Source organism: Ailuropoda melanoleuca, chromosome 4 (assembly GCF_002007445.2).
Source record: "Ailuropoda melanoleuca isolate Jingjing chromosome 4, ASM200744v2, whole genome shotgun sequence".
In the NCBI taxonomy this organism is placed as follows: domain Eukaryota; kingdom Metazoa; phylum Chordata; class Mammalia; order Carnivora; family Ursidae; genus Ailuropoda; species Ailuropoda melanoleuca.
Window position 1 is genome coordinate 85,119,453 of NC_048221.1, and position 15,388 is coordinate 85,134,840.

A 15,388-nucleotide genomic window follows, 5' to 3' on the forward strand; every position below is an offset into this window, starting at 1 on the left:
CCTCCGCTGGAAGCCTGCTTCTTCCTCTTCCACTCCTGCTGCTTGTGTTCCCTCTCTCGCTGGCTGTCTCTATCTCTGTCAAATAAATAACTTAAAAAAAAAAAAAAGTTCTAGGGCAATCACTGAAAGAATAGAAGAATGTATAACTTCTTAATTAATGTATATAATGGGAATGGGAAGAATGATTAAAAAAAAACAAAAAATTCTTACCAAATTTAGAAATAAGGGGGAAATTACATAATCCAATAAAGAATAGATAATATACAACTAAAAGCAAATATCACACTTAATGGTGAAATGTAGAAAACTTTTTCTTTGAAATTGGAAGTACAATAAGGATGCCCATTGTCACCACACTTTTATTCAAATTGAACTGGATGTCCTAGCATTATATTAATACAAGAAAAAGAAATTAAAAGGTATAAGGATTGAAAAGGAATTGTCATAATTTGCAGATGACGTTGTAAACATAGAAAATCCTGAGGAATCTAGATGAATTATTAGAATTAATAGGAATTTAAGATCTATTAAAAATCATTTATAGAAACCAATTGTATTTCTATAAACCAACCAATCATAGAAGATGAAATTTATAAAAAGAAAGCATTTATAGTAGGTCGCCTCAAAAAATCAAGTACCTAGGATTAAATCTAATAGAATATGTGCGAGAACTCTACATAAAGATCATAAAACATTAATGAGAAAAAATAAAACTAGAAAATGGATTGTTATTCCATGTTCATAGATTGGAAAACTCAATGTTTGTTATAAAGATGTAAATGTTCCCCAAACTGACCTATATAGATCAATACAATCTCAGTAAACATACTAACAGATTTTTATTGGGAACTTTGCTGAGCTGATTCTAATGTATGTGGAAATGAAAAGGGCCAAGGATAGCTAAGATACTCTCAAAGAACACAAAGGTAGAAGTTCTGGCTCTGTCCAACGTGAAGATTTATTACAGAGCTTCGGTAATAGAGTGATACTGGTGAAGAGTAGACGGATGGACCGAGAGAAGAGAATACTCAGAGCCACCTGGATACTTGACTGTGACAGAGGTGGCATTATAGAGCAGAGAGCAAAGGATACACTTTTTGGTAAGAGGTACTGGAACATTGGGATATCCATATGGGGAAAAAAATGGAAATGGAATCTGTCCCAAACTACTCACAAAAAAAAGGACCTATATGTGCAAGGAGAACTAATAAAGCTATTAAAAGATAATACCGGGGTGCCTGGGTCGCTCAGTCAGTTAAGCATCTGCCTTTGGCTCAGGTCATGATCCTCGGGTCCTGGGATCAAGCCCCGCATCAGGCTCCTTCTCTCTCTCTTGCTCTCTCTCAAATAAATAAATAAAATGGTTGTGTGTGGTTTTTTTTAAAAGATAATACCATAAAGGAAGAGTTGTTTTTTTTTTTTTTAAAGTAAACTCTACACCCAACATGGGGCTTGAACTCATGAACCCAAGATCAAGAGTTGCATGCTCTACCAACTGAGCCAGCCAGGTACCCCAAGGAAGAGATTTTAAACTCAAGTACATCACCTACGTTAAACAAACTTAAACAGAGGAGACAAACTCATAGGTAGGACCAATATTAGCAAAACATATCCATAAAAGGTCCATATTAAGATTTTTTTTTAGCTCTTACAAATCAATAAGAAAATAACAATAGGAACTTCACACAAGAAGACATTTAGCTGTCCCGTAAACACGAAAAGGGGCTCAACATCATATGTAATTGGGGAAATACAAATTCAAAGCACAATGAGATTCTACTACATGCTCACCAGAATGACTAAGATTAAAATGTCTTACCAAGTGTTAGTGAGTATGTAGAGTAGTAACTGTCACACTCTGCTGATAGTAATATAATTGGTACACGTGAGCACTTTTACACCAGGAAACGTGGAAGAATGTTCATAGCAGTATTATTTGTAATAGCTCCAAACTGGAAACAATCAACTATAGAATAGATATACAAATTGTGAATATTCATAAATGGAATAATATACATTAAAACAAATGTTATCTTTACATGCAATGATGTTGTTGAGGCGTAAAAACGTTAAATGAAACAAGTGAGGCAAAACTATAGCTAAATTTAAGGATACATCCTTAAGTGGTAAAAGAATAAAAGCAAGGAAGTGAGTACCATACAAGTCAGGATAAAGATTATCTTTTGGGAGAAGGGAGGCAGTTAATAATCAGGAATAGGACCATAGGAACTCCTAAAGTGTTGGCAATATTCTTTTTCTTAATGTGAATGGTGGTTATGTGAATATTTTTGGCTGTTTGTTAAGGCGGTCATTTATATTTTGTGCTCTTTTCTGTATGAATACTGTTGACCCTTGAACAACATGGGTTTGAACTGCATGGCTCCACTTATACATGCGTTTTTCTTGATAAATACAGTACAGTACTATAAATGTATTTTTTTCTTATAATTTTCTTAATGCTCTTTTCTTAGCTTACTTTAACCTAAGAATAGAGTGTGTAATACTTATAGCACAAACTTTGTGTTAATCAGCTGTTTATCAGTAAGGTTTCTAGTCATCAGTAGGCTATTAGTAGTTTAGTTTTGGGGGAGTCAAAAGTTATGCATATTTTGGGGCATCTGCGTGGCTCAGTTGGTTAAGCATCCGAGTTTTGGCTCAAGTCATGGTCTCAGGGTCATAAGATTGGGCTCTGCTCTGCATGGTCTGCTTGAGATTTTCTCTCTCCCTCTGCCCCTCCTGCTGTGCATACACACACACACACGCACACACATGCATGCAAGTGCACACTGTCTTTCTCTCTCTAAAATAAATCTTTAAAAAAAAAGTTATGTAGATTTTTGACTGTGCAGGGGATCGGCACCCCTAAGCCCCATGTCGTTCAAAAATCAACTGTATTTTTTTTTTTGAGAAAAAGTTGTAAAATGGTTGATATGATGATATGGCTGGGCAATGAAGAACAAAAACATGCAATCATCTTTACAGGAATATTTTTATAACAAATCAACCTCTCTAACTTAGTGTCTCTTACATGACAGGGTTGTAAAGTGAAGGATCACGTGGTTGCTCTTCACGATCAAGGTGAAGATGGAGATTTGCCGTCCTGTCCAACTGCTAGAATACTGGACGATCTGCACAAACACAAAGATGTCATTGTTGTGCCTTTTTCTAAAGATACAGTTAGGTGAGGCAGGACGAGGGCGGTGGGGACAGGGGAACGCTGTGCAGCAGCTTTATTCATGCTTCCCATCTCAGAATCCTCCATTCCCTGGTGCTTTCCCAAATCAATGTCAGTCCCCAGATAGTTTACATTGTTTCAGAAAGCTTACTGAAATTATATGTTAGCTCTCATTAAGAGCAAGCAGGTGTTTATTTGATAGGAAAAACACTTCAAAATATTGGAGGTCCAAGGGGAAGAAAAACTAATAAAAGGAGTCTGGTGATTGAAAGGTTGGGACCTGCAATTCATTTTTTGAGGGTTTTTCTTTTCCCAACTTATGTAAGCCCTCCTTAAATGCTTGATTGATAGAACTAGAAAAGAGTGGTTGAGGTCATCTATGCAGGAATTTGAACTCCTTGAGTTTAATAATTTCTGAAGTCACTTCTGTCATTTTGCAGTTGCAGCAGGCTGTCAGGTTGGGGGCTGGGGGACCCTTTAATGAAGGCCATTCTCAAAGAAGTACCGGTCAGCAGCCCATTTCACCACCTGACAAGTGTGATGCTTGGAGTGCCATGGTGCTCCCCGATATGGAGTGTCTTCTGCTAGGGGAATCACTAGATGAATTAAGAAATGTAAATGTTGAAGGGTTCAACATTTTTACTGCAAGATGGACGGCACTGGAGGAGATAATGCTAAGTGAAATAAGTCAAGCAGATTATCATATGGTTTCTGTCATCTATGGAACATAAGAACTAGGATGATCGGTAGGGGAAGAAAGGGATAAAGAAAGGGGGGGCAATCAGAAGGGAATGTAACATGAGAGACTATGGACTATGAGAAGCAAACTGAAGACTTCAGAGGGGAGGGGGTGGGGGAATGGGATAGACTGGTGATGGGTAGTAAGGAGGGCACGTATTGCATGGTGCACTGGGTGTTATACGCAACTAATGAAGCATCAAACTTTGTAAAATATTTGCAATAAAAAAAAGATATCATTTGCATTTAACTTCTTGTGAAATTGAACATTTCTCCATAAAATGTCTTTTTCTTTCAAGTGATTCTGGGGTTGATACCTGTGATGAAAAGGGTCTAGATTGTGATGTTTTACTGGAGCCAAATACACTATGGGGCCCCAAAAGTGGGGAACTCAACGCTGTGAGTAGCTTGTTTCATTTATTCTTTATTGATATAAACAGTTGATGATATTTAATCTTTGACAGAAATAACTGGTTTAAACTGAAATTGAAATTTTCAGTTAATAAGCATTTACTGACTACCTGATCATAACAACAAGGTATTATGCTGAGTAAGTAGGACTCTAAGGGTAATAGGACATATTCCTTACCTTCAATTAATAACTGGTCAACTTAAATTTGGGGAAAAAATATAACATGGTCTTCAGAGGTTTTATTATGGACAAATAATGATTTGAGAATTGAAGATAGTATGGGATATTTTGTCCTTTCCTAATTCTATAAATTTTTTGGTACGAATTTCTTTTTATTTTTTTTAAATTGTAATCAGGAATGCATTTAGTTTTTGCAAGGTTTCAAGACATATTTCTTAGAGGGCTGGATAGCTGTGATTCCTTTGATTCTTGTTACTGACAACCAGGGAATCTCCAATTGCCTGTGAACTTCCTGGCTTTGTATTGGTTGAGGCAGTGTTTACTTGACAAAGTGAAATATTCCGTGTAAAATGTGTTGTAAACTCGAAATGGCTGCAGGTATTCAATCATTAACATTCATTTATGAATTATATACAAAATAGCAAATTAGATTTCTTGAATATCCATATATAATCTGGTTCCTCAATTTATAGTAAAATATAAACATTAAAAAGTAATTGAGGGGGCACTTGGATGGCCTAGTCAGTTAAGTATCCAGCTCTTGGTTTCAGCTCAGGTCATGATCTAGGAGTCATGAGATCGAGCCCCGTGTCATGCTCTGCACAGAGTCCATTTAAGATTCTCTCTCCCTCTGCTCATGCTCTCTTTTTTGTCTCAAACAAATAAATAAATCTTTTTAAAAAAGTGATTGAAATAGTTCAAAAAATAACTTGTATTATCTCTACATGTGATTTGCTTATCCTTTGGAAATGACACTGGAAGTGTTGATTTTCTTTCTTTTCTTTCTTTCTTTCTTCCTTCCTTCCTTCCTTCCTTCCTTCCTTCCTTCCTTCCTTCCTTCTTTCCTTCCTTCCTTCCTTTCTTCCTTCCTTCCTTCCTTCCTTCCTTCCTTCCTTCCTTCCTCCCTTCCTTCCTTCCTTCCCTTCTTCTTTCTCCTTCTTCTTCTTCCCTTCTTCTCTTCTTCTTCTTTCTTCTTCTTCCTTCTTCTTCTTTCTCCTTTCTCCTTTCTCCTCCTCCTCCTCCCCCTGCTGCTCCTTCTTCTTCTTCTTCTTTCTTCTTTCTTCTTCATATACATCTTTCTCTAGGCAGCAGATCCAAGAAATTTGTAATACATCATTTTCAGCCCGAGTTTTAAGTTATGTTTCAACCTGGAAAGGAGCTATACTTGCAGCTTTTTTCAACTCTTTCTCAGTCTCCACGTGAAAATGAGCTACAGTCTGGTTAGATGCAGATTTATTAATCTCTTATTCCTTTATCTTTCTTATAGTTTTTGTCACTGAAAAACTGGACTCTGCAGCTGGTAAGTAAGGAACTATATTCCACTTTCATGGATCTCTTTCTTCCACAATTAAAGTTTAGTTTAATAGAATCTTATCAGTATCTTATTTTACAGATTTTAGTTCAGTGCAATTATCCTTTTCAGCTTCTGTAATTTTGCACTTACTGAAAGTGCCATTTTTTAAAACAGACATATACTCCATTATCTTGTTGCATACTCCTTCTTAAGTGTCCCTAATGACTTCTAAAAGTCGCTTTTAAGTCACGTTAGGACATAGAACGAAGCAACAAATCTATTAAATTCCAGGCAGTTGGTTGGTTGGTTGGTTGGTTGGTTGATTTTTTTTTTCTTTTAACTATTTGCCATTACTCTGCCATCTGCCACCAATATTCACAAGAATGGAACTGGAATTTGGATCAGTGATGACAGAAAGCAGGGTGGGTAGGTAGATGCAGGAAGCTGATGAGGCTATGGTTGAATAATCCAGGACCACATTTACCCAGGGAATGTGTACCTGTCCTTGCTTATGAGACTACTTTAATAATGGCAATTACTGTATTTTAATTTAATCTTAATATCAAGGAACATAGATTCAGTTGAGTGATAGAGATGCAGTTTGACAAATGCTGAGGACCTAATATGTGCCTATCACTCTGCTAGAATATGTGAAGGAAATAATTTTAAAATGTTTAATGTAATGTGATCCTGTCCTAAACAATGAAATTCTTATGTCCGTTTCCCAAATGTTGTACTAGGCATTGGTCATTTTATCAGATCTTGTTTGGCTCATTTATCCAAAATAAATTTAGATAAATATGTTTGAAATAATCCATGAGAGGTGTGTTAATACTATGTTTTTTAAAGGGTGTTTGTGGTTTTTTTTAATTCAGAAACAACAATCGTTATTTTCAGAAGAAGAAGAATATACCACTGGATCTGAGGTCACTGAAGATGAAGTTGGAGATGAGGAAGAAATATCCAAGAAACAAAGTACTGATTTCTAAGATAAAATCAAGTCTTACTTTTATGAAGGGGTAGCATTCTGAAGGCTTTGATGCAATGGGTGAGGAGTTAGCTTTTTAAGTCTACACGGTAGGCTACAACATGGAAAAAAAATAAGGGAGGCTCCATCAAGATTCCCTAATCCTGGCACTGACACAGAATAATCACAAAGTTATTTAAGAAGTGCAGTATACTGAGAAATAATACTCCACATTTTCATTTCAGGTGTAACTGGAATGGGTTTCTCAAAATGTATGACTTACATCAGTGTGTGCCTGAGATGATTTGAAGTAACACACAAATGAAGCATTATGCAATAGTAATCAGAGTATGATTCTTAAAAAAATGAAAACATGATTTTATACAACTACAGAATAAACTTGTTTCAAAATTTTTGAACTCTTTAGTGAGACAAATAGCAGGGAAAATTGGTTTAAAGAGCAGTTGAAGACTTGGGTATTTATAGGCATTTGAAAAAGAATATTAAAGAGGATTGCAAGTTAGATTCAAAACTAATTGATGTCCTATAAGGCAGTAAACCCGATCACCTTTGAGGTTATCTTTTCTTCTAAACAGAAACCATTTGCATTTCTATTAGACACAAAAATCTTCAAGTTGACGTAAAACTTCACAGCATCTGGGCCTTCAATGAACAGTAGATAGGAAAGTCAGATACAAGGATATTTTCTTTGAAAATTAAATAATTCTTACATGGGACTTCTAAGCAGTCCTCCAATATGACACTATAAGGACATACAACCCTCCCTTTGTCTTTTTTCCAAGTTTTACATAATTTTTCTTCATGTGTCAAATCCTCTTATTAAAAAACTAGTTCTTTATCAATTATTTTTAAGTTATAATTAGTCAAGGAGAAAAAGCTACTATGCTGTGTGTGATGTTTTTCCCAGTTGATTGAGATAGAATTTATATGTAGCAAAATTCACCCATTTTTAAGTGTACATATTGATGAGTTTTGGCATACAGTTGGGTAACCACCACCAAAATTAAGACCTAAAACACCACTCCAAAAAATTATCTCCTGCCCCTTTACACTCAGTTCCCTTATGCCAATCCCACCCCCAGATAACCACCAATCTGCTGTTGTCACAGTGCTTTACCTTTTCTAAGGTTTCATATAAATGGAATCATGGGTAGTCTTTTGTGTGTGGCTTCTTTCGCTTAGTGTGATGTTTTTGAGATTCATCTATATTGTTGTGTATGTCAGTAGTTTGTTCCTTTTTATCACACAGTAGTATTCCATTGTATGAATATACCATAATATGTTTATCCATTCACCATTTCATGGACATTTGGGTTGTTCCAGTTCTTGGTTATCATGAATAATGTTGCCATGAACATTTGCATACAAGTCTGTGTGGACATATGTTTTCGTTTTTCTTGGGTAGATACCTAGGAGTGGAATTGCTGGGTCATATGGTAAGTGTACGTTTAACTTTATAAGAAACTGCCATACTCCTTTGCAAAGTGACTGTACCATTTTGCATCTCACCAGCAATGTATGAGAGTTCCAGTTGCTACACATTTCTAACGATACTTGATATTATTACTTTTTTTAACTTTAGCCATTCTAGTGGGTATATAGTTCTAGGCATTTTCTCATGTGCTAATTGGCCATTTATATATCTTTTTCATGAAGTGTTTGTTTAAATGATCTTTTGCCTATTTTGTAGTTGGATTGTATGCCTTATTGTTGAATTATAAGCATTCTTTATATATATTTTGGATACAAGTCCATATGTTTTGCAAATATTTGTCCCCAGTTTTTGACTTGTCTTTTAATTTTATTAATGATGTCTTTTGAAGAGCCCGTTTTTAATTTCATGAGCTCTAATGTTTTAGTTTTCCTTTTATGTTTCATGTTTTAATAACAGAAATCTTTGCTTACCCCAAGGTCACAAGAATTTTCTGCTGTTTTCTTCTAGAAGTTGTATGATTTTAACTTTTGTATTTAAGTCTATGATCCCTTCCAGGTTTATTTTTGTATATGGTATGAGTTAAGGGTCGAACTTCCCTTTGTTTTCCTATAGTCATAGCCAGTTTTTCCAGAACCATTTGTTGAAAAGAATGTTCTTTCCCCATTGGATTCCCGTGACACCTTTGTTTAAAATCAACTGATCCTTTACATGTGGATCTATTTTTAAACTCTTTGTTCTCTTCTATTGATTGTGTCTCTATTACATCAGTATATCAATACCAGATCTTAATTCTTGTAGTTTTTAGTGATTCTTGAAATCTGGTGATGTATGTCCTTCAAAATTGTTCTTTTGTTTTAGATTATTTTGGTTTTCTAGGTGCTTCGCATTTCCTGTACATTTTAGAATAAAGGTTACTATTTCTACAGAAATACTGTTGGAATTTTTATTGGGATTATATTGAACCCATACATCAATTTGGAGAGAATGACCTTTTTTTCTTTTTTTTTTTCCAGTGGCAAGTCTTCCAATCCATGAATATGGAATGTCTCTCTATTTAATTAATTCTTTTATGTCTCTCAACAATGTTTTGTAGTTTCAGTATGCAGATATTGAACATCTTTTGTTAAATTTATTCCTAAGTGCTTTTTTTATGCTGTTATAAATGGAAGTAGGTTTTTAAAAATTGTCCAATTTTTCAGTTGGAAAATTTTTCATTTGTTCCAAATGAGCTTTTTTCTGTGTCCTTGCTAATTTCACTTAATTTTCCTTTGTTTATTAGATTCCTTTCCAGTATGTATGCATCATATTTCTTTATCTTGCCTTTTTACAGTGGTTAGGACCTCATGTTGAATAGAAGTGGTGAGAGCAGACATACTTACCTTGATCCTGTCTTAGGGGGAAAGCATTCAGTCTTCATCCATTAAGTATGTAATGTTAGTGGTTGGTTTCTCAGCTTCTCATAAATGACCTCTCTCAGGTTAAAGAAGTTCTTTTCTGTTTCTAATTTGCTGAATTATTATAGTGAATAGGTGTTAAATTTTATCGAATACGTTTTCTCTATCTATTGAGATGATGATCTAGGTTTTCTCCATATATCAGTATGAATTACATTGGTTTTTCAAGTGTTATACCAGTCTTCTAAGGTAAACTCCACTTGGTTATGAGGTATTTGTCTTTTTATATATTAATGTATTTGACTTGCTGGTATTTTGTTAAGGGTTGTTTGTGTTTATGAGCGATATTAGTTGTTTATTTTTAGTTGTCTGTCTGTGATATCTTCCAAGTTTGGTTACCAAGATAATACTGATCTCGTAAAATGAGTTGGACGGTGTTCCACTCACTTCCCTTTCCTGGAAGAACTTGTGTAGTATTTGTATTATTTCTCTCTTAAATATATAATAAAATTCAGCAGTGAAGTCGTCTGGGCCTAGAGTTTTCTTTATGGGAAGGTTTTTATTTTTATTTTATTTATTTATTTATTTATTTATTTATTTTAAGATTTTATTTATTTGACAGAGAGAGAGATAGCCAGCGAGAGAGGGAACACAAGCAGGGGGAGTGGGAGAGGAAGAGGCAGGCTCCCAGCAGAGCAGGGAGCCCGATGTGGCACCTGATCCCAGGACCCTGGGATCATGACCTGAGCTGAAGGCAGATGCTTAACAACTGAGCCACCCAGGTGCCCTATGGGAAGGTTTTTTTTTTTCTAATGTTTTTTTATTATATTATGTTAGTCACCATACAGTACCTATGGGAAGGTTTTAAATTATGATTTTAGTAGCTATAATATTGTACTATTCAAGTCTTATTTCTTCTTGAATCTGTTTGATAACTTGTGTCTTTCAAGGAATTTCTCCATCGTATCCAAGTTGTCAAATTTATTGGCATAAAGTTGCTTATGGTGTTTTCTTATCCTTTTCTGTCTGAAGAATCTGCAGTGATGTTCCTCTTTCATTGATGATATTGGTAATTTGTGTTTTATCACTTTTTTCTTGACCAGTTTAGCTAGAGGTTTATTTTATTGATCTTTTCAAGGAACCAGCTTTTGATTTTATTGATTTTCTCTATGGTTTGTTTTATATTTCATTGGTTTTCAGTCATATTTAGTATTTCCTTCCTTGTAATTACTTTGGATTTAATTTCCTTTTCTTTCTTTTTTAGCTTCTTAAGGAACTTAAATCATTGGTTTTTTACTTTTCTTCTTTTCTAATATAAACATTTAAAGTTGTAAGATTTGCTGTCAGCACCACTTTAACTATTTCCTACAGACTTTGCTATGTCTTGTTTTCATTTATATTCAACACAGAATATTTTCTAATTCCCCTTATGGCTTTTTTATTTCCCCCTGTGTTATTTAGTAGTATGTTGTTTAATTTCCAAATATTTTCAAATTGTCCAGATATTTTTCAGTTACAGGTTTCCAATTTAATCCCATAATGGTCAGAGAACATACTCAGTGTGGTTTCATCCCTTACATTTTACTGACACATGTTCTAGATGTGCTTGAAAAGAATATGAATTCTGCTGTTATTGGTAGAGTGGTCTATAAATGTCAAGACAGGTTGGTTTGGTTGTCTGTTACAAATCTTCTATAATCTTGCTTATTTTCTGACTGCTCATTTCTGACTTCTTGTTCCATCGATTAGTAAAAAAGAGTTGAAGTCTCTATAATTAATTTACATATTTTTCCTTTTAAGTCTACTAGTTTTTACTTTGGGTACATTAGAGCTTTGTGATTAGGCATGCATTTATAGTGTATGGACGCTTTCATCATTATGATATATTCCTCTTTGTCTACAGTAAAATTGCTTGTCTCGAAGTCTATTTTGTTTGGTGTTAAATATAATCACTGTAGATTTGTTTACTATTTGGATGGCATATCTTTTTTGCTATCATTTTATTTATTTTTATTTATTTATTTTTTTATGCGACAGAGATAGAGACAGCCAGCGAGAGAGGGAACACAAGCAGGGCGAGTGAGAGAGGAAGAAGCAGGCTCATAGCGGAGGAGCCTGATATGGGGCTCGATCCCATAATGCCGGGATCACGCCCTGAGCCAAAGGCAGACGCTTAACCGCCGTGCCACCCAGGCGCCCCTATCGTTTTATTTTTAACCTCTTTGAGTTTTCTAATTTAAAGTGTGTATCTTGTAGTAGCATGTTGTTGGAAATTACTTTCTTTATCCAGTTGGACAATCGTCACCTTTTGATTGGAGCATTTATTCTATTTATATTTAATGTGTTTAATGATATGGTTCTATTAGTTCTGCCTTTTGTTTTTTTGGTTTTTTTGTTGTTTTTTAAATTTTAAGTAGGCTCCATGCCTAGAGTGGAACCCAACACGGGGCTTAAACTCATGACCCCAAGATCAAGACCTGAGCTGAGATCAAGAGTGGGACGCTCAACTGACTGAGCCACCCAGGCGCCCCTAGTTCTGCCATTTTGCTGTTCACTTTCTAATTGTCTCAAATGTTTTTGCTTCTCCTATTTTTCCTTTCCTGCTTTTTTTTTTTTGTACTAAGAAAATAATTTTAGTATATCATTTAAATTATTTTACTGGCTTTTTAGTTATGTTTACATTTGGTTGTTCTAAGGATTACAACATGATCTTCAACCTATCACAATCTACTTAAAGCTAATAAGAATTACTTAAGGTAAAATATAACCTTAAAATAATATAGTTTCCTCAGCTTCCCCTTCTTTGTGCTATTGTTATATATTCATATATATTATATATAGTTGTGTTAGGGTTATGATTTTTGCTTTAAACAGTAGTATGTCATTTAAAGAATGTGGGGAACAAAAAAAATATATACATTTAGTCTTTTATATATATCTACATATTTACTATTTTTTATATCTGAGTTATCAGATATCTGAGTTATCAGATGTGATGTTATTTTCTTTTATTCTGAAGAACTTTTATTATTTCCTATAGTGCAGGTATACCAGCAATAAATTCTTTCATTTTCACTTATCTGAAGATGTCTTTATTTCACTTTTTTAAGATTTTATTCTTAAGTAATCTCTACACCCAACGTGGGGCCTGAACCCACAACCCCAAGATCAAAAGTCATATGCTCTGAACCAGCCAGGCACCCCTCACTTTTGTTTTGTTTTGTTTTGTTTTGTTTTTAAAGATTTTATTTATTTATGTGACAGAGAGACAGCCAGCGACAGAGGGAACACAGCAGGGGAGTGGGAGAGGAAGAAGCAGGCTCCCAGCAGAGGAGCCCGATGTGGGACTCGATCCCGGAACGCGGGGATCACGCCCTGAGCCCAAGGCAGATGCTTAACGACTGCGCTACCCAGGCGCCCCTCACTTTTGTTTTCTACGTACAGTTTTCTTCAATATGGAATTCTTGTTTAACAATTATTTTTTTCTTTTAGCAGTTTGTATTTCATTCCAATATCTTCTGTCCTCTGTTATTTCTGATAACTATATGCCTAAGTGTGGTTTCCTTTATGGCTGTCTTACTTGGTCTTTGTTGAGCTTCTTGGATCTGTAAATTAAGGTTTTAAACAAAATTTGGGGAGCTTATAGTCATTATTCCTTTAAGTATTTTTTCTGTCCCTTTCTCTCACTTATCTTCTGGAACTCCAATACATGTATGTTAGACCTTTTGATATTCTCTCATAGGTTTCTGAAGTTTTCTTTTTCTTCATTCTTCCTTTATTTTTTGGATTGGATAATTTCTAACGCTTAACTTCACATTTCACTGATTCATTCTCCTACCATTTCAGACTTTCTCTTGAGCCCATCTACTAAGTATTTCAATTATTGTTCTTTTCAGTTCTAGAATTTCCATTTGGTTCTTCTTTTAGAGTTTCCATGTCTTTGTTGAGATTTCCTATGTGTTTATTCAATAATACCATTTTCCCTTCCAACATATTTATAATAGTTGTTTTGAAATAATTGTGGGCTAAATCCAGTGTATAAGCTCTCTCAGAGCCAGTTTCTATTGACTGTTTCTTTTCTGAGTGGGTCATACTTTTCAGTTTCTTCATCTTGTAACTTTTGGTAGATTATCTGTGTAATTCTGAAATCTATTTTGCTTTCTGAGATTTTTGGGTTTTTTGCTCTAGTAGGCAGTTAACTGGCCTGACCCAAACTGCAAAATCTGTCTCCCTCATGGTAATGTAGTGAATGGTGTCTCTGCACGGTTTTTCTTATCTGGTAACTGCTACTGTTTTAGCCTGACCCCCAGGGTCTTACCAGCCTGTGTAGTTTTAGTAGTCAGGCAAGGCTTTGGACAGACTTTATATTCAGATTTGGGGGCTTACCTGCTTAGTGGTTTCCTTGCTTTGTGGGTTCCCCCTAGATTTCTAGTTGTTTTTCCAGTCCCAAGTAAGTCTCCTGCTGTCAGAAGCTTGATCTCTATGCATTTTGGGAAAGCATTTAGTCAAAGGCACAAGAAACTCTGATCTCTCACCAAGAACAATTCTGTCTCACAAGGGTCAACACCCCAACCTAATTCTTGCTTGCCTGTTTAGCTGGATTTCCTCGGGTCTCCCATATGCTTTCATAATTTAAGACTCATTTGAGCAGAGTTTATAGTCACATTTTAGATCTCAAGTCTTTTGTGACTTTCTTCCAAAATTTCCCCTTTAAACTTCCAGCTTCTCTGACTTTGAATTCTATCATCTTTGTCCTGGAACTCATAAGGCTGTAATTTTCCTCCCTTGGCTCAAGGTATTGGAAAGTGCCCTCAGGCAGAAAGCCATAAACTCACAGTTCTCACCTTATGCATCTTTTTTTTTAAGTTTTTAATTTTAATTCCAGTATAGTTAACATACAGTGTTAGATTAGTTTCAGGTGTACAATAAAGTGATTCGACAGTTCTTTTTTTTTTTTTTAAGATTTTATTTATTTATTTGAGAGAAAGCCTGAGCAGTGGGGGTGAGGCAGAGGGAAAGGGAGAAGCAGACTCTCTGCTCAGTAGGAAGCCTGATATGGGACTCGATCCCAGGATCTGGGATCATGACCTGAGCCGAAGGCAGCAACTTAACTGACTGAGCCACCCAGGCACCCATGATTCAGCAATTCTGTACATTACTCAGTGCTCACCACTATAAGGTACCCTTTAATCCGAGTCTCCTCTTTCACCCCTCCCACTCACCCACGTCCCCTCCTTATGCATCTTTTAAATGTAAACACTCAACTTTCTACCTCCCTTTGATTTTTTGCCAGTACCTACAGATAATGGTTTATAATATTTTTGTTCTGTTTTTGTCATTGTTTTCTTTGGAAGGAGCTTATCTTCACATTCCATTATCAGATCTCATCCTGTCATGTCTATTAGCAATTTTATAACACTTGTTTATCTCCCATTTTAACTATAAACACATGTCAGGGACTCAGGGCTTGTCAGGGGGCAAATAAATCTATCTAGATTAATACTGTTTTTATTTTATTTATTTATTTATTTATTTATTTATTTATTGAGAGAGAGAGCACGAGTGGGGGAGGGGAGACAGAGGAGAAAGTATCTTAAGCAGGCTGCAGGCCCATCCTAGAACCTGACTTGGGGCTGGATCTCAAGACCCTGAGATCATGACCTGAGCTGAAATCAAGATTCGGACTCTTAACTGACTGAGCCACCTGGACATCCATTTTTTTGTTTTTAGTATCTTAAAGGTTATCTTCCTTGTAGCACATTTTCCATTTGT

At 35.4% G+C, this 15,388-nt stretch overlaps 1 protein-coding gene across 5 annotated transcripts in view; it reads left to right on the plus strand.

Annotated features, from left to right (window-relative positions):
• The window catches only part of KIAA1841 (KIAA1841 ortholog), a 56,939-nt gene that overhangs the window by 33,931 nt on the left and 7,620 nt on the right, over positions 1 to 15,388 (plus strand). For 4 of the 5 annotated variants that reach the window (XM_034659183.1, XM_002927159.4, XM_019807905.2 and 1 more), the window contains 4 exons: positions 3,036 to 3,181; positions 4,213 to 4,312; positions 5,773 to 5,805; positions 6,675 to 6,774. In XM_034659183.1, the coding sequence (XP_034515074.1) occupies positions 3,036 to 3,181; positions 4,213 to 4,312; positions 5,773 to 5,805; positions 6,675 to 6,774 (379 nt within the window). The remainder of the gene's footprint in view (positions 1 to 3,035; positions 3,182 to 4,212; positions 4,313 to 5,772; positions 5,806 to 6,674; positions 6,775 to 15,388) is intronic. The other variant, XR_004624914.1, reaches the window with a different exon arrangement.